General features: G+C 49.0%; 7 protein-coding genes across 7 annotated transcripts, besides 1 other annotated feature; 2 read left to right on the forward strand and 5 right to left on the reverse strand.

Moving 5' to 3' along the window:
* Positions 1-749: 749 nt before the first annotated feature.
* Positions 750-3,148, reverse strand: NFIA_018550 (uncharacterized protein; the record flags this gene model as incomplete). The annotated part of the gene is made up of 2 exons (XM_001265050.1): positions 750-2,664; positions 2,727-3,148. 2 exons carry the CDS (start codon positions 3,146-3,148, stop codon positions 750-752), a joined length of 2,337 nt encoding a protein of 778 aa, XP_001265051.1.
* Positions 3,149-6,154: 3,006 nt separating this feature from the next.
* NFIA_018560 (uncharacterized protein) lies at positions 6,155-6,969 on the reverse strand (the record flags this gene model as incomplete). The annotated part of the gene is made up of 2 exons (XM_001265051.1): positions 6,155-6,403; positions 6,610-6,969. The coding sequence occupies 2 exons, from the start codon at positions 6,967-6,969 to the stop codon at positions 6,155-6,157; spliced, it is 609 nt and encodes a 202-aa protein (XP_001265052.1).
* A 656-nt stretch (positions 6,970-7,625) lies between these two features.
* On the reverse strand, positions 7,626-7,905 carry NFIA_018570 (uncharacterized protein; the record flags this gene model as incomplete). Its single annotated transcript, XM_001265052.1, has 2 exons — positions 7,626-7,851; positions 7,898-7,905. 2 exons carry the CDS (start codon positions 7,903-7,905, stop codon positions 7,626-7,628), a joined length of 234 nt encoding a protein of 77 aa, XP_001265053.1.
* Positions 7,906-9,453: 1,548 nt separating this feature from the next.
* NFIA_018580 (putative L-serine dehydratase) lies at positions 9,454-10,645 on the reverse strand (the record flags this gene model as incomplete). The annotated part of the gene is made up of 3 exons (XM_001265053.1): positions 9,454-10,405; positions 10,465-10,518; positions 10,566-10,645. 3 exons carry the CDS (start codon positions 10,643-10,645, stop codon positions 9,454-9,456), a joined length of 1,086 nt encoding a protein of 361 aa, XP_001265054.1.
* A 559-nt stretch (positions 10,646-11,204) lies between these two features.
* Positions 11,205-12,627, reverse strand: NFIA_018590 (putative extracellular exo-polygalacturonase; the record flags this gene model as incomplete). The annotated part of the gene is made up of 4 exons (XM_001265054.1): positions 11,205-11,645; positions 11,707-11,906; positions 11,939-12,299; positions 12,358-12,627. 4 exons carry the CDS (start codon positions 12,625-12,627, stop codon positions 11,205-11,207), a joined length of 1,272 nt encoding a protein of 423 aa, XP_001265055.1.
* An 898-nt stretch (positions 12,628-13,525) lies between these two features.
* NFIA_018600 (putative alpha-L-rhamnosidase B) lies at positions 13,526-15,677 on the forward strand (the record flags this gene model as incomplete). Its single annotated transcript, XM_001265055.1, has 3 exons — positions 13,526-14,416; positions 14,471-14,742; positions 14,789-15,677. 3 exons carry the CDS (start codon positions 13,526-13,528, stop codon positions 15,675-15,677), a joined length of 2,052 nt encoding a protein of 683 aa, XP_001265056.1.
* Positions 15,673-15,705: a microsatellite.
* A 511-nt stretch (positions 15,706-16,216) lies between these two features.
* Positions 16,217-17,626, forward strand: NFIA_018610 (BRcat and Rcat domain-containing protein; the record flags this gene model as incomplete). Its single annotated transcript, XM_001265056.1, has 1 exon — positions 16,217-17,626. One exon carries the CDS (start codon positions 16,217-16,219, stop codon positions 17,624-17,626), a length of 1,410 nt encoding a protein of 469 aa, XP_001265057.1.
* Positions 17,627-17,892: the final 266 nt, after the last annotated feature.

Genomic DNA, 17,892 nt, shown 5'->3' on the forward strand with positions numbered 1-17,892 from the left:
CAGTATGCATGCGACCATGCTCGTTTCTTATTATCATGCGATGTCTCCTATCCTCATCTGTCTTGGGATCTGTTTGGCAGATAGGTAAACAGGCATAATGGTATGAATGACTCATGGTCATGGAGTGAATATCTAGCCATATACCTAGTGTGGCAGCATGTAGCGCCGACGCTTATATCTTTCGGATCTCATTATCTGATTGTATTAAGCGAAATACATGTTCTTGTCCGGATTTTGGACTCAGTACTGTACAGAGTATGCTCATCAATCACGAGGAGACAGGAAAGCCTCCGAGTAAATGGAAGCAGGAGGAATGCCAAACGGAGAAACGCAAGGGGAATATATGTAACCAGTCCAAGAGGGTTCCAGCAGCGCCTTAAGAAATTCAGAGAAAATACACTCACACATGCATGAAAACGAGTAAGGGAGAATGGAGAAGGAATACATGTCCAGACATGAAGTCAAGTTCCATTCAACATGCGAGTAGATATGCATGAATGTGTCCATTATAAAGAAAAGAAGAAAGAAATCTCGTCCGAGACCAGATCGCTAGTCGGTGTCAATTTGCATGATGGGGTATAGTGGGGTGAATCAACCGATGAACGCCGTCGTGCTTGCACGTAGACCCATATGACTTTGTTCCATTGTATGCTAGGTTTGATAAAGAAAAGGAAAGATGCGGAGTAAGTGTTGCATTGTGGTATAAAACTGCATTGGGTAAAGCATCGCATCGTAGAGAGAGTGCTCGGTCAGAAGAGACCTTTGGCGTCGACAATTCCAACACTTTCCGGACGATCGCGTTCCATATGGAACCACCAGTCCCTGCCTTTCTTGTGACTGTAATTCCAGGATCCAGTACAAGTATCCTTGTCCCAGGGAAGCCCGGTCGGAGACGACAGGCTCATGGGAGTAGACGGCGTCGTCGGTGTGATAGGACTTGTTCCCAACGCTGAGCGACTACCAATGCTGCCCCATCCAAATCTCGTGGCAGTCGTGGAAGCGGGGGATGGCGGTGATTCCTCGGGAGGCGGAGGCGGAATCAAGCTACCTTTGCTGCCGAAACAGTTGACTCCGACTCCGGCAGCGTAGGTCAACGACTGGTTTGAGGCAAGGATGTGCTTCCATCCAATGAGGCCGCCATCTGCGTCCTGGCCAGGTAGGTCGGGGCGGAGTATGAATCGAGGGATTGAGACATCTTTCTCCGTAGTTCTACTACCCACTCGGCCCATATACGCTGGCATTCGGAAGTTGAACACTGTGACTGGCCCATTGCGCTCTTCCTTTGCCCTTCCAGAGGACGGCAATCCGTACTGACCCATGCCTGGATCAGGCTCATCATCTGAAGCATCCTCCAAGGCATTGTCGGGTACGTATGAATCGGAGTGATCAGTGATGAGAACTTGCATTCCGGTTTCCGTATCCTTGGCAGCCATGTCAATGAAGGTCTGCGCCCGTATTCGTGCCGACGTTAGATTGTTGCCCGCTGGGAGGGCCAATGGGCGAGTATTAACAGAGCCGTGAGAGCTCCGAGGCAGGCTGTATCGGTCAGAATTGATCAGGGCCTGCCCTCTAGGAATAGGCTGGCAGACAGCCTGAAGTATTCCGGGAGGCTCTATATCTGAGGGTGCTCGAAGGGTCTCTAGACGGGGGAAACCCGAGCAAAGAATGCTTTGAGCCAGATGCGAGTTTGGTGTGTCAACATGCTTTGGTGGCTTGGCGAATGGGGCACAGTCTAATCTCGTCAGGGCAGTATTCGGATTGGGACAAGCGACGTCCCAATGCAGATGCTTGAGGCTGGACGACGCAAACAGCGGCTGGAAAACAATCCCATCGGCATTCAACGTCGGACAATGGTTGGTCTGCACGATCTTGAAACGCTCTAGATTCCTAAGCGATGCTAAAATCTTCGAGATTACAAGCAAGGACTGAATGTTCAGTTCAATGAGAGCCAGGGACTTTAGCGAGCCGGACTCCGGGCGCGAGGTGTACTGTGATAGTCCGGTATCAGTGATGCCTGGCAGGCTTTCCAGCCGAAGTGACTCCAGGGGCGGTAGACACAGCAAAGCACTATCGGCGAAGGCATCCGCATCAAATGATGAGATGCAAAGATGACGCAGCGAGGGTAATAGGTGGAACATGCGAAGGAAGATGCTCGGCTCGAGGGCACTTTTCCCGTTCAACGCATAGAGCATCAGAGTCTCAAGATTCGACCAGGAAGCATGGTAATCCAGAAACTCAAACATCTGCAGAGGACCCAAGCTGCCCGGACAAGAAGTGTTGCGCGGAGACTCTTCCTCGGAGACCTCCGGCCCCTCTCCCAAAATCCATATGTGTTCCTTGAGCTTCTTCCGTGTCGATAGTGCATGGGTCAGACGATCGAACTCATGGTTGTACGCGATGGTCAAACCCAACAACCGTTCCAGGTTGGGGCACACCATAACAACGGAGGCGACAAGGTCTCGGTATTCTTCCCATTGGTTACTGTGCTTGCTTGTTGTGAAGAGAAGGTCCATCTGCGGAACACGAAGCTCCAGGACAAGGTTGGCCAGCGATTTCCTTTCGCGTAGGGTCCGTCTTAGAAGTTTTAGGCGGCTGCCCCTTTTCATCCGATACTTTTTCAGCTGAGCAGGAGAATCATTTCCGATAATGTGAATGCGAGTATAGCTTCATCGCAAAGCTCGTCAGCGTTTCAACACCATCAAATAGCTGTGATTGAATTCACTCACAGTTTGGGTCGAACCACTCTTTCCCATACTCGACAAGTCAAGGAAAGAGCGTACAGGTCGCGCTGAAAGCATGTCAAGCAACCCGACTGGTTTGGGCCTGTATGCAGAAACTGTAGTTGATTGAGAATGCCATCATATACCTCCTGGGGTAGACGCTTGAAGACCGGCTCCAGAATCTTGTCCAGCGAAGCAGCAGAGTCGCAAAGGCGATATGAAGAAGTGGGCGAGGAAGGGGAATATGATGTAGGGGAAGTCGAAACGGTGTAATTGCTTTTGAATGAAGAGATGGATGAATTTCGTGAGGGAATCTGCTGTACTGTCACCCCGTAGGCAGCATCCTTATAGTTTTGCACCTGTCCATGATGGGGCATTGTCGTATAGGGCACAGCAGCGGTCTCGTGTCTACTGGCGACGACGCTCATTATGACCGTGTACAACGAGCATTAAAGAAGTAGTGACCAGGAGGATGAGAAAGTAAAGTAATTCGCAAAAGGGGAGCGAAGACGAGCAGGACGCAGGCTGGCAGTGGGCAGAGGTGGGGAATCAAAGTACCGAAGGTCAAGAGTTTAAGAGCACTTCGGTCTGGTATGCAAATAATATATCCACTTTAGCAAGTCAGTCAATGATTCGTCCAAGCCCGAAGGGTAACTGAAACCCGTGTAAGATAAGGAACGCGATAGAGGGAGTCGCACGATGATGGACAAGGGAAAGAAGAAAGAATGAAGCTCGAAGGAGGATGCACGGAGAAAGTCTCTTCAGGACAAAATAGCTGAATTAACAGAAGTAGTAAAGGAGTACTAACTCAGGGTCATCCACTGTACTTTGTGATTTTCGGTTTCCCCTTTCAAGTCTTTGCGGTTCGCGAAGTTGACTTTGCAAGCACCAAATAGAATTGTGTTCTTTGTTTCCACATACCACGAGCAGGAAGGGTTGACCAGTAAAGACGAAGAACGGGACGGCACCCCAAGGCCGATCATCCCCACAAGAGGAATGAGACTCTTAGTCGGGTTTCATGTATGGGAGTTGCAGCCTCGTAGGTATTTTGATCCTTGGAATATTGGCATTATTCATGCGAGTAGGAACCCATGCAAATGCAGCGACCTGCAGGAACTCGTGCTCGGGAACTGTGGAGGAAGCGGAGAACTCATGCCAAACGTGCATGACAGGCAACCAAGGCGTCAAGCACAGAGAGGGGGAAAGGGGGCCGCAGACTTCCAGTTGGCTGCAGGTGCACGCTGCACGTAACAGAAAAGGGACAAAAGGAAAAGATCGAAGCCAGAACTAGCGACCTAGTTGAAGAATCTCTTCTGAATGCGGGTGTGGCACTGCCTGATCTAGTAATGATGGGAACACAAGCCTCGGCGTTCATTACGGAGACCGTACTGAGTACTTTGACCTCTCTGATGGACAGTCGATACCCTTATTATCGGTCTTGGTCTGCGACTTTCCACGGCTGCTGACGGCCTGAGAGCCAGAGACATTCCAATATCTGTTATGCATAACATTTGACACAGAGGCAGGAGGGTGGATGACGACGATGGTGGAGAATGGATATTATTTTGAGTACGACGCACGCCTCACAAGTCACAACATCAACAAAAGGGGTAGAAAACACTAGTGTCAGAAATACATGGATAGATGCCTTGACACCCATGGAATGGGGAATCGACGCTAGACCTAGTCTGGTTAGTAGAGGGGGCAGGAGCACAGCACTAAGCCTAAACAGGTAAGATCTAAACTCGTTAGCTTCTTCAACTTGCGCTCAGTATTTAGTACAAAGTAACTCTGGTATTTACATCAGAGGCCCCTATCTTTTTTGACCTAAATTTCGTAGAGGCCCGAGGTGCTGAAATACTCAAATGGCTACAGAGCACTCAGAGAGCTCGTCAATTGCACCCAGGGATGCATCGACATTCCGTACTTCCCTCCATCTTTATCAAGAAGTGCCGTCGAGGTAACCTGGTGATCCATCTGTCGCATATCCTCTCTGAACTTCTCTATAGATTAGGATCTGCCGTTGCTGTGCTTGGTGAGAAGTAATGATCGACTTATTCTTTTTCGGGTACTTAAATACCAACATCAACTCGAGACAAAAATAGAATTGCCATGGAGCTTGGCAATTGTTTCTTCCCTCCGAACACTTCGGGGGACAGAGGTTGAGAACCATGGCTTCTCATCACACACTCCCTCAAGACTGGAGTGAGTTCGCTGGACAACGATATGTCCAATGTAGACTTTCACCAAAACGATGGCTTCGATGTATTTAGCGGTCAAATGCCTAGCCCAGTGTCTGAACCCACAATTATAGCGCATTATCATCGGGACGCACTATCCACATAATGCACCGTCCGGGATTAATGTGGGGTCAAATCAACAGTAGTGAAGTTCAAGTTGCAAACGGAGACAGGTCGATCTAATACTGCGCGTGGCTCGGCTATTCTAAGATGAGCTCGATATTGTGGCTGAAATAGCCTATTCTTACTAGAGCTCATAGTCATAGAGATAAACCAGAGTTCCCGATCAAACTATGTCCACGCTTCGTTTCACGAGAAGTCGAGCTTAAACCTCTCTCTGACTTCCCCCTTTAGCGAAGACTTGACTATGATGCTGAGCCCGGCGTTGAATCGTTAGAGTGCTTACTATTCTATCAAGCCCATCATGGGCCAGAAGATCGATTGCAACTGCATGAGTGGATGGAGCTCCTTGGCTGAGCAAGCGCATTGCAGCATTGTTAAACACATACAACTGCGACCATCTGATGAGCATATATAGCCAAAGCTGGGCAATGAGCGAACACGTACTCCAGGCAAGGCGATGGATCGACCCCTTATCACGTGGAGATTATCAGTATCAACTGACATCTTCTACTCGGTGTTCAGGAATACACTAGTCTTTGCAAAGCACCTATATAAAGGTGGCCGATATCTGATGGATCAGGCCATCGAACCAGTCATTATATCTTGCGTTCCAACAGTCTATATGGCCAGAATTGCCTAAAGCAAAGCGAGCAAGTAAGACAAGCACCACTTTCGCTCATGGGAAATTGTGAGATAGGCGACTCATCCAGATGCTTTGAAGCAGGACATTTGGCGACGCTCCATCTACAGTGTATAAGCCAATTCAGAAACAAGCACAGATAACTTGTACGCTGGTAAATTCAAGATTGGTTTTCCTTACAGGCGACATTGTCGTTCTCATGACAGTCCGTTGCGAGATGCTCGCAATGTGACTTTGCATTAAAGACTATGCTAATCTCGAGTTCGAATGATTTGGTTCCATTAGAAAACAAGCAAGTCCACATAATGAGGAAGAAATATCAATGAAATGCATCAACGAGAGTCGACTCCGTTGATATCGAACCTGACTACCTCTCTCGGGACAGGGCCCTTGCCTTATGCTTCATCTTGGGTGATTGGCAAATTGGCGCCCTACGGCCCCCTGCGTACGGGGAAATGGCGACCAACGAGGGCCACGGCGGTTTTGAGGATGTGGCCGAGAGTCAACAGGACGGACATGTTTGCCTGGCTCTTGCGACTGTGTAGCTGGTTTAGGGACTTGAGCGCTGGCAGGATGACGTGGCTCTCGAGCAGGCTGGTCACCACAGAAGCCAAGGAGTAAGGTTCGGCCTTCGAATAGTTTGCCGTCGTACTTCTCCATGAACTCTTGCGCTTTTTCGACTGTATTGAATTTGAAGTAAAGCCTCCTGATAACAGATGAATATTAATAACTGATAATAGATAGGAAATACTCACTTAACACCAGTCAGTGGCTCAGATGCTTCACGAACAAGATTTGCTGCGAGCTCAATTCTAAGGGGTCTGTATTCAAGAGGAAACATTTCCATGATCTGGGAACATGTTTTAGACCATGGAAAGCCTCGAACAACGATTTTGGTCGTCGGAGCTTTGGGTCCAAAGGAATGTCGGCCTGATTTGTCAATCTTTTCAACACCAACTGCGCCCCTTTCGATCTGATAGAAGTTGGTCATGATAGCTTGGAATCGCTCAACCTCAGCGTGATCGGTACTGTCCAATATCACATAAGCTTTACCAGCCGCAATGAGACCAGCCTTACGGACTGCGGCGAGAAAATCGGCCCACCGCTCGGGTGGTCTATCTAGAATGACACTATTGACGCCATGCAGACATATACCCGACAGTCCGATGCGACATGTAATCAAAATCCGGCATCTACCCTCATTGAATTGCTGTATGATCGACAACCGCTCATTCATCTCTTTCATAGAGTGAGTCACCTGGGCGGATAGCTCAGCGTCACTTAACAAGCCTGCAAGTGACTCACCGTCCTTAATCCGAGAGACGAAGATCACCACCTTCTGGTTTTGGCATGATTCTAAGACAGTTCGCTGTATTGTTGCGGCTCTTTGACCGGTTATGGGCATGTAGGATAAGCTAAGCATCGCCCGAGTATCTGAAATCTGCATAGAAACATGTGTTGCAGATTTTAGATACTGGGTAAAAGAACCCAGTCGTTCATTGGAGATGATTGAAGTGACCAGGCCTGGGTGATGTTTGTTCTGTATAGGGACATTCTTTGTATGGACTGCTGCTGCACCTTGACCTAAGAGAGACATATGAGCATCGTCGATCACCATATATCTCACCCCACTCAATACTGGAGACTTGTCCTCCATCTTGAGGACAAGTCCCGGTGTTGAGACTACGATGCCATAGTCCCGCAAACACACAAAATTGGGGTCCTCCATGTTGGTGTTTGCCTTTGTCAGGCGACAAACAGCAAGGTTAGTATCTTTCGCTAAGATACTGATGATGTCAAGGGCCTTTGTCGCTTGCTCGTGAGTTGGTGCCATGTAGAGGGCATGAGGGCCCTCTACATCTGACGTATTGACTAGCTCACTCACAACTGCCACAAGACTAACTAGAACAGCGTCGTCCGTCCCTGGGCCGCTCCTCCGGAAATCTCGAGGTCATTCCCGCGGACATGGTTGGAGATAATGACCTCTTGTGACTTCCACAGTTTTGCAATCCCTAGGTCGTTCACGTTTCCTAGTACAGCTCGGAGTTGGGGTGTGTTGTGGCTGCGGTAAGAATCTTCATCCACTTTGGTGTCTCCTTGAATCTCATATGGAAGGTCCTCGGTGATTCTTTGAAGAGTTAGTCAAACTACTCTCATAAAAAGCTGTTACGTACCGATCCATTTCTGCTGAACGTTGACTGTCCAGCACAGCCAGGGAAGGCAAAGGCAAACGCGTTATTCTCCAGTATGAGCAGATACGGTGACGGAGAATCAGATACCAACAGACAGAGATACGATGACGATGGTACGGCTATGGATGACAGGCTTTGATGACAGCACGAGATGATGGCATACGTTGCGAGAGAGGAGAAGGGAGAGTGAGGGTTGGAAGATGAGGAACAACTGAGACTGAGAGGGGAGACAAACACAGTAAGTGCCTGTGTGCCTGCTCTGTCTGTGTGTTTCATTCACTCTCTCTGCCTACCTTAGCTTCCTGGTCTGTTTTCCTGGCCCTCATCTATCTCTTTCTCCCATATTCGTTCTCTGTTTACATGTGTGCGGTGTTGCCTTCCCATTATTATCACCTCACACACACCGCTCCCAACGTTCTACAAGTCATCGTTATTTCCTGAGCTGATTCTATTCTGCATCTCCCTAGGCTGTCTCTATCTATTACTTAGAAGGAAGTATAGCGTGTTTACAAAGCAAGTTCTAAGGAAATGAGGTCCACTATTCTGAACCAGCCTTTTTTATCAATCCAGTTGAACATCACCCGGTGGCCTCAGTTAACCACCCGACATGACTAAAAAATAAGACAAGAAAGTAATCAAGTTTTATGTCCCTGAGGCTTTGTACCTGACATTCAAACGTGCTGAACGACTTATTGGTGGTTCTACATTATGAAAAAGCATCTAGATTACACTAACCGGCATAGCTTGTATTGAGTGCAAAAGAATGCCTATGTGGGCTTGAGGTAAATCCAATGGTCCCCATGAGAAGAAACCGGAGAAAATGAAGAACGCAAATAAGACTTATACCGCGTAATCTTTTTCTTGTTCAAGAATTGGGTCATGGAGGTCAGCTAGCCACATCCCAGGTGATTGAAGCTCGATCTGCACTCAAATCACCATTTACGGCACCAGGAGAAGACTAATTCCAAGACCTGGGCTTTGCTCTCAACTCAGACCAGAGGCAGGGATAACTTCGACGCCGAATAGGTGCGAGAACTAAATCTGTAGTCAACCCAACCTTGCAAAACTCGAGTTACCTCTGACTAGTGAGTTGCCTTCGACTGTTTCGATACCTGACAGCACGGATCTACTAGAACTCAGTGACAAAAAACAGAATTAGCAAAAGGAAGTTGAAGCTGGTAAGCTGAAAGAAAATTCGACACGGACAGCACCAGCATCGAATGTAGACTTGTTGATATCGGCGAGGAGACGGCCAAGGAAAACCCCATATTACAAAACGTCAAGGTTCAAGACTCCCAGTGAATACTCACTAGGTCTTGTTCTCGAACCATAGCGCCAGCAGATGTCTTCCTATTTTGAATAACACTTATGTACAGCGTATTCAGTACTCTGTACCTCTCGGGTCATACCGCCCGTTGTCTGAGGTCCCCACTCGAAGGTGTCATAGATAACGATGGCTGCAGGTTGCGGATCAGGATTTCTCGAGCTTAGCAGTGTCGGCGGGCAGGTAACACTCCTCCACTGAGAAGGGGACCGGCCTAATTCCAACCACTCTCGAGTTGGAGACGATACTCTGCTATCATCTCAGCCGTGATATTGCTTCCTCCGCAAACCACAATGACCACCCTGCTGTTCGGAGTAAGATCCGGTATAATGTCTCTCAATCGTCCTCCCACAGCAACCTCTACTGATATTCCACATGCCAGTTCAACTTGTAGCCGGAGATCATCAGCCAATCGAAGAACACCCCGAGCGGCCTCGGCATCAGAGCCCACAACACTTGCTACGTCAATGCCAGCAGGAGGTGAGCTTGCGTATTGGAAGGTCTTTTCAGCGACACAAACAGCGCCGAGGGAGGTCGCGAGCGAGGTGATACCGGGAAGCGATTGAAGAGTCCCGTTTCGTAGCGAAAGCGCCAGCGAATCCGCACCGTGGGTCTCTGCGGCCAGGATCTTGACATTTTGTCGAGCGTTTCCCTTTCCATTCATCGCTTGTGATTGCAGATGACTGTCGACCCCTTCGACAATTCCATTGAACAGCCCCCCACCGCCAACGCTGCATACAATCGCATCAGCTGGAAAGTTGCATGTTGACGAGGGATCTCGCGGAGGTAGCTGGTCGACCATCTCAGATACCATTGTCGCAGCGCCCTTCCAGATCTCTGGATGATCATACGGACATAGGTAGATGTTTCTCCGCGAGGAGTGCTGGGTATCCTGATTATAGATGTAGTTCTTCCGCAAGTAGGTGTCTGCATCGAACCAGCTAGCTCCTTGCTGAATCACGTCAGCAGCACCCGCCGCCCGCAATTTGCTGATCATCATCGGCTTCGTGCTGAATGGTACGACGACTGTGCAGGGATAGCCTAGGTCCCGGGCTGCGATTACGGCGGCCAGGCCTGCATTACCTCCTGAAGAGCTGTAGAAATGAAGTTGCTTGTCCTTGTTCTCTGGGTCGAGAAGTGCAGAGCGGATTAGGTTGCCGATACCCCTGGATGGGCTGTCAGTTGTCTGGAGTATCTAGAAGATCCTCTTTTTGTTGTGCTGTACCTTGATTTGAAGGATCCAGACGGCTGGAGGAGTTCGAGTTTTAAAAAGATTCTGCTACACTCAATTAGTGTTTGGATAGATAGGGAGTAGGATGCCCGTACCATCCAGCTACCTTGGATAGTGCTGCTGACTCGATCAGAGGCGTTTCTATCCACGGCTTCTGCATTGTAATGAGACCCATTGTCGAGTTGAAATGACACGATAAAGTATGGGAAGAGGGAAGAAAGGCTAAGTTTGAGTAAATCTATTGCTCTTGCTTGTCGGAGTCTTTATTTTGAATCAAGAAGTTGAGTCGTTCTTATACCTGTAGTTTTCCGGCTAGATCTTTCGGTCCTCACCGCACCGTGCGCCCTTCGGATGACACTTGTCAGCAGCTAGCCATCAAACCACGACGCCAAAAAGGTGTCTAGACGGTCATTCTAGCATAATAGGAATGATATACATATCTGGTTGACAACACCAACAACAAACCTCCTCAGCAAGCCCATATCCTATCCGACTACAGATACTGGTATATGCCTGCTGTGTTGACCCTACCGCTATCATCTCTACTAGCTAGAGATGGTTGACTAGGCACCTTTTTGGCTAAATGATTTGATATATGTCAGATACTATTCTCTCAGTCGATTTTGTACACGAAATGGCTCTCCGTGACGTTGGGAACACTCCAAAGAAGATATGTTTTCGGTATTTCTCCTCAATGAACTAGTCACGATTTCGACTATTTCTTGCCAACTTAGCTAACATCCCTCGAGTCCATGGACACCTCCGTTTGCGGTATATTTACAGGATCCTGTCCCAAGATTCGATGCATTCTTGCCAGGATAGAGGAGCACGTCGTCAAATTCGATGTTGTAACAAGGATGAACCTCGGAGCAAGAGACCTTCGATGTGACACTGGTACCACCGCTTGTGTAGCCTGTAAAGTTGGCAAAGACGATGTTGGAGACGGTCATGAGACTCGAGCCAGAGTATGAACCATTGTTACCGCTGTCTTGATTTACCGAGGGTCCGGCGTTGGCTCCTTGGACCTCAAAGTTCGAGAAGAGGATATTTCGCACATTGCCCCAGCCTCCACCGCAAGGGAGACCAGCGCTTTCGTATGAGCTTTGGGGCACCAGAGCGCCGACCCATGTTTTTATATACGCGGAGTTGTGCATGTCTTCGTTGTATCGTATGATCTGCCAATACGATATCATCAGTACTGTCTCACATGCAGGAATCCGTCGACAGAGGCGCTACCTTCACCTTATCCACACGGACATTCTCCACGCTGGAGTCCTCGAGATATTGACCAAGACTACCAACGGCAATGCCATTTCCGCCAACGCATGTCACATTCTGGATGTCGATATTGTACGATCGAGGCTTGATGGTGATGCAGTCATCTCCACCTTGGTACACGAAATTGGTGAGTTGAATGTTCACAGCATCCATGGTATCTGCGAACTCGAGTCAGCTGGGGACATTGAACTGACTGCAGAAAACGACCCAAATCCATCCGTATTCTGCACCCAATTGTAGCCGTACGGCGCATCTACTGACGTCGCGTTGCAGTAGATGTTGTTGAACCGCATGTTCGTGCCGTTCATGATATTGAGACTCCAGAGGGGTGGGTCTTTCACATAGAAGTTCTCGACATTGACCTCAGAGACGTTCCAGAAGACGAACGGCATCGGCCTCCCAGATTGTGTGACGCCCTTTTCTGCGGTATACCATGTATTGCCGTTGCCATCGATGGTGACGTTGTGTCCACTGATAATGAAGCCCACACGATGGTTTTGGAAGGCAACAGGAAAGGAGTTGTTGCGCCGGTAGTCGAGATTGTCCGAGAACTGCATCACGAGAGTTATATTAATCGCCTGATGAGAGGCAAATAGCAAGAGGACCTACTGTCCACTTTCCTCTCCATTGTACTGTGACATCATTCAGAAGAGGATTAAGTCTCGTCCCGATCCAATATGACTGATCTTCAGGGAAGATGATTGTCCCTCCATTTCCGCATTCTTTGAAAGCCTTAAAAAGATTTGGCATATCATCCTTCTGTTTTCCATTTGCTTTGACGGTACAGACATTGTTTCGTTCGTCCTTTTCAACGCCGCCAGCGTACGTCAGCCCGAGGAAAAGTGGGAGAGAGACGAGGGAGATTATCGAAAAACGCATTGCATGAGATTATAGCACCCGTATCGGTGGTGTCTGCTCATGTCTGTAGCAGCACATCCCTTCTTGGCATCTCGTTTTTTTATTTGTCCCATTGGCATCATCATTTTCAACGTTCAATGTGATCGACATTGCTGAATCAGGATTTCGGTCATTATTCCACCGAAGTCTGCCAATACTTACGCTAGGAAACTCATAGACCGAAGCTAAGGACACCATGCGCGCGTATGTAACTGCGGGGAGAGTCGAAGGAAATAGGACCTGAGATGCCATGACCTGGGAAGAAGATTGTTCCTGTCCTCTGTGTGTCAATCACTACTCATGTCGGTATCGCGATGCAAGTGGTCTTGCTTGATATTTCCCGCCAATAGGCAATAGATGTCATCACCTTCATTTTTGCTCCTCAGCCTGTTCTTCTTGCATCACGAATCACTGTTCGACTCGATCCTCGCATCCAAAGAAAGTCAGGTTCGCGTCTCACGTTGCTGGGTTCCAAAATCAGCAAGCATACTTGGCATCCGGGGTAGCACATTTGGCTAACTGTATCCATTCAGTGGAAGCTTCGTGTGGGCCAAGTCCATAACAGCATGATACTCGGTAGTGGCCGATTCTTCCAGCACTGGCCTGCCCCGTCAGGTGCGGAGAGTCTGGGAGGCCCCTTCGGGCTGACAAACAAGCATTGAACGACCCAATATGTTTGGCACAACTCCTCAGAAACAGATCATCCACGCAGGACTTAGAAACAACCCCTCTTTGGCTTCCTGGGGGAATACGACCCGAATGGACATGGCCTCCAACAGTAGGCTATATGTAGCCATGAGCACTATATGATACTACATTTGATTTTATCCATGCCTAGTTCTATTCTCGATTTACTGGTCTGAAGGCCATATTCTATGATATGACGAGGTTTCACTTTTTGAATGTGGTTCTGAGCCTTCTGGCTCTACTTCCCGTCGTTCTAGCACAAACATGCTGGAGGAACACGACTTGTTCAGGGCCAGAAGGCAGTGCGTTCGAAGGGCCATGGGAAAAGGGCATTTATGCTCCTTCTTCAAGGACTGTTCGTCCTAAGAAGGTTCTGTCCATCACCGACTTGAGCCTGAACTCAGCTTATGCACAAGTAATGCCGGCCACTCTCCATGGCAATGGGTCACTTGTCATATTCGACTTTGGCATCGAAGTCGGCGGTATCGTCACTCTGAATTATACCTCCTCGGGCAGTGGAGCGTTAGGAGTAGCGTTTACAGAGGCCAAGAACTGGATAGGCGAGTGGTCAGATTCGTCCAACGGCGCATTCAAGGGTCCTGATGGGGCACTGTACGCAAACTTCGCTCAGGCTGGAAAGGGCTCGTATACAATGCCAGGCGAAGCCTTGCGTGGGGGTTTCCGATACATGACAGTGTTCCTGGTCACGAATAAATCTGCCAAGGTTCAGATCGAGGATGTGAGCTTGGAAATTGGCTTCCAGCCGACGTGGTCGAATTTGCGAGCCTACCAGGGCTACTTCCACTCGAACGACGAGCTGCTCAATCGAATCTGGTACAGCGGCGCCTATACACTGCAAACCAACTCTGTCCCAGTCAACACTGGTCGTCAAGTCCCTATGCTGCATAATGGATGGGCCAATAATGCAACTCTGGGCCCTGGTGATACCATCATTGTCGACGGGGCTAAAAGAGACCGCGCAGTTTGGCCCGGCGACATGGGAATTGCTGTTCCGTCTGCATTTGTCAGTACAGGCGACTTGGAGAGTGTTAAGAATGCTCTCCAGATCATGTACAACACGCAAGTAAGCTCTACCGCTAGATTCCAAGCACGCAAGCATAGAGCTGAGTTGAAATAGAATACAACGACAGGTGCTTTTGACGAATCGGGGCCACCGCTCAGTCAAAAGAACTCAGATACCTACCATATGTGGACGATGATCGGAACCTACAATTACGTGCTATTCTCCAATGATACCGACTTCCTTTCAACCAACTGGCAGAAATATCAAGCTGCTATGGACTTCATCTATGGAAAGGTGGATGAAATGTCGGGATTACTGATTGTCACTGGGACACGTGATTGGGCTCGATGGCAACAGGGATATAACAACTCAGAAGCGCAGATGATGTGAGTGACTCAGTTCGTCTCAGTTGGTACTCTCTAACAACACTAGATTATACCATACTCTGAAGACGGGAGCACAGCTGGCTGCTTGGGCAGAGAGCACGCATTCTCTCGCACACACGTGGGACACTAGAGCAGAGAATCTCAAGACGGCTATTAATCAGTACTGCTGGGACGATGCATATGGAGCGTTCAAGGACAATGCGACGGCCACGAGTCTTCATCCCCAGGATGCAAACAGCATGGCATTGCTTTTCGGCATTGTTAACGAGACACGCGCGGCAAGTATTTCCGAGAGGCTGACAGATAATTGGACCCCAATCGGTGCAGTTGCGCCAGAGCTTCCCGAGAATATCTCTCCATTCATTTCGTCGTTTGAGATCCAAGGTCATTTTGCCGCTGGCCAGCCCACCAGAGCGCTCGAGCTCATTCGGCGAAGCTGGGGGTGGTATCTCAACAATCCCAATGGCACAGAGAGCACTGTCATTGAGGGATACCTCGCCAACGGCACCTTTGGCTACAGATCTAGTCGCGGTTACTCATACGATGCCTCCTATGTCTCGCATGCACATGGGTGGTCTGCAGGGCCGACGTCTGCCCTGACAAACTACATCGTCGGTCTTTCCATTACTTCGCGGGGAGGGTTGACTTGGAAAATTGCGCCGCAATTTGGTGATCTCAAGTCTGCCGAGGCCGGATTTACAACAATGCTGGGGAAGTACAAGGCGTCCTGGAAGAGAAACTCAAGGGGATACACGCTGCAATTCTCAGTTCCTCAAGGGACAAGGGGAACCCTCACGTTGCCATTTGTGACAAGTCCAAAGAAGCCTTCCATCAAGATTGATGGACATGACATCAAAAGGGGGTTGGTATATGAGAATGAAACCGTAACCATCACGATGACTGGAGGAGGATCACACTATGTAGTTGTTAGATAGTGATATGTAGTGGATAGTGTTATTTAGTGCACTACGCTATGGGATACACATAACAATGAAGTTTTCCGACTATACCTTTGTATATCTGTCGTAATACTTGTAGACAAAGGGTGTGCCCCTATCCTGAAGTTTCTGGCCGCCATGATGCTCAATCTCTCGCCTTGGTAAAATAGGAAGGTTCAACCCAGCAGGGAGCCATATCACGTCAACCATGAACCCCTCGTAGGTCTTTGATTAGTCGTCGTGATGCGCTGTGTTTGTCCTTCTTCGTTTTTTTCCCTCTTCTTGTTTATATTTCTTTTTCTTTTTCTCTCTCTTTCATCGCCTCTTTTCCTTCTCGCTTATCCGAAGATTTCGCGGTCCGAATCGAAGCAAAGAGTTTACTCCAAGGGTCAGTCAGGTACTATATCCCCAGCCCACTACGCGCATCAGTGTTATTCTGACAAAGGATGCTATTCGCGTAGCTTTGCTGGCTTACTTTGTCGTTCTCCTCCAGCGTAAATCATTGAGCCATGGAAGCTATCTATCACTTCGATCGGATGTCCATAGACGAGCCCCTCCCGGAGGCGCCGACGGAAGCACAGACAGAAGCACCGGCAGAAGAACCAGCAGAGATACGTCCTTGTGCTTACTGCAGCGAGGATATTGAAGGTGAACAAGTACGACCTTGCAAAGGATGCGGTTGTTATTGCTGTACCGAGTGTATCCGACAAATCTTCCTGATGGCTTGCAAGGATGAAGCCCAGATGCCGCCGCGCTGCTGCCAGCCCATCCCGCTGGCTGTTGCACGCAGACATCTTTCTGATAAGGAGATCGCCTTGTACAAGTTGAAATTCGAGGAGTGGAGAACAGTCAACCGCTGCTACTGCCCCGTTCCCACCTGCTCCGGCTTCATTCCCCCCAGCTACATACAGCAACAATGGAAGAACCTCGTGGCTTCTAGTGGCTTTTATAGGCAGTTGGCAGCCAGTGGGGCTACATCGTCTCTTCCCGTAAGCCCGTTGTACATCTCATTCCCCGTGCTCTGCCCGAAGTGCTTTGCTCAGGTATGTTGGAAATGCAAGAAGTTGTACCACCACGGCTCTACTTGTCAGGTGTCGGATATCGACCCTGAATTGGCGCGGACTTTGCAAAACTTGGGAATTAAACGATGCCCCAAGTGCCGTGCTGCAGTCCGCAGGATGTTTGGCTGTCGTCACATGCAGTGCCGTTGTGGTGCACAGTGGTGCTGGTATTGTTGCCGGGCTATCGAGGTCTGCAAAGCGAATATTTGTGCCAAGGGGCGGGCGGCCGAGATAGACGTTCATGAGGACAACGCTGAGGAGATTGCCACTCAGGTTGACGAGGGAGAGGCTGGAGAAGAGGAAGATAAAGAGGAAGACGAGGACCTTGAGGGTGACTCTGATGATGGGGATTACTGGGATCGTTATGGTGGCTGGAGATCTGACCCAGATGAGACAGACGATGAGCAAGACGACCAGGCAGCGTACGAGGATGATGATGACGAGAATCAAGCGCCTGAAATGTCGCTCGCTAGAGCTGTCGAACACAACCACTTTGCTGCTGAGGCCGGTAGCGATATCGACCTTGACGCTAGGTCCGACTGGGAGGAGAATTCGGACTTCTTCGGGACCGAACCTGATGGCTCAAGATTGGATCCTTTTGACTGCAATCACGATTTTGCCATGATAATCGATGATTCTGAAGTCGAGAACTCTGAGTATGAGTACGAATGCGAAAACTGCTGGCGCAGGATCTTTCCCAGAGAGACATTGATCCCGGGTTCCCTCTGGGAACAGATCCAATCCGAAGACACTTCGCCCACTGCACAGCTGATTGCGTCAATGAATGTTGTTGAGCGCTCTGATTCACAGATGTACTTATGCAGGAATTGCAAGTTCAGACTTTGTGGTCCATGTCGCGCTGGTTATGGAAATTATGAGTTTTGATATGCGATGGTCTGCAATAACTATCCGCTCGGAGGGAATTTCTGGATGAACTGTGTGACCTGGTTACAGAGGCTGCACATGGATCTATGGATCATCTTTGTACGAGTAATTTCTTCGATAGGAACTGAAGATTGATAGTTCAGTATGGGTTGTATGCGCACTTGGGCTGAAGAGCTGTCTTTCAGGGCAGTGAAGATCACGTGTATCCGTCCACTGATCTCCGCCGTCACCTCATGGTCTCATTCGTCATACCTCGGTGTCCACCT

Source organism: Aspergillus fischeri, genomic scaffold (assembly GCF_000149645.3).
Source record: "Aspergillus fischeri NRRL 181 1099437636249 genomic scaffold, whole genome shotgun sequence".
In the NCBI taxonomy this organism is placed as follows: domain Eukaryota; kingdom Fungi; phylum Ascomycota; class Eurotiomycetes; order Eurotiales; family Aspergillaceae; genus Aspergillus; species Aspergillus fischeri.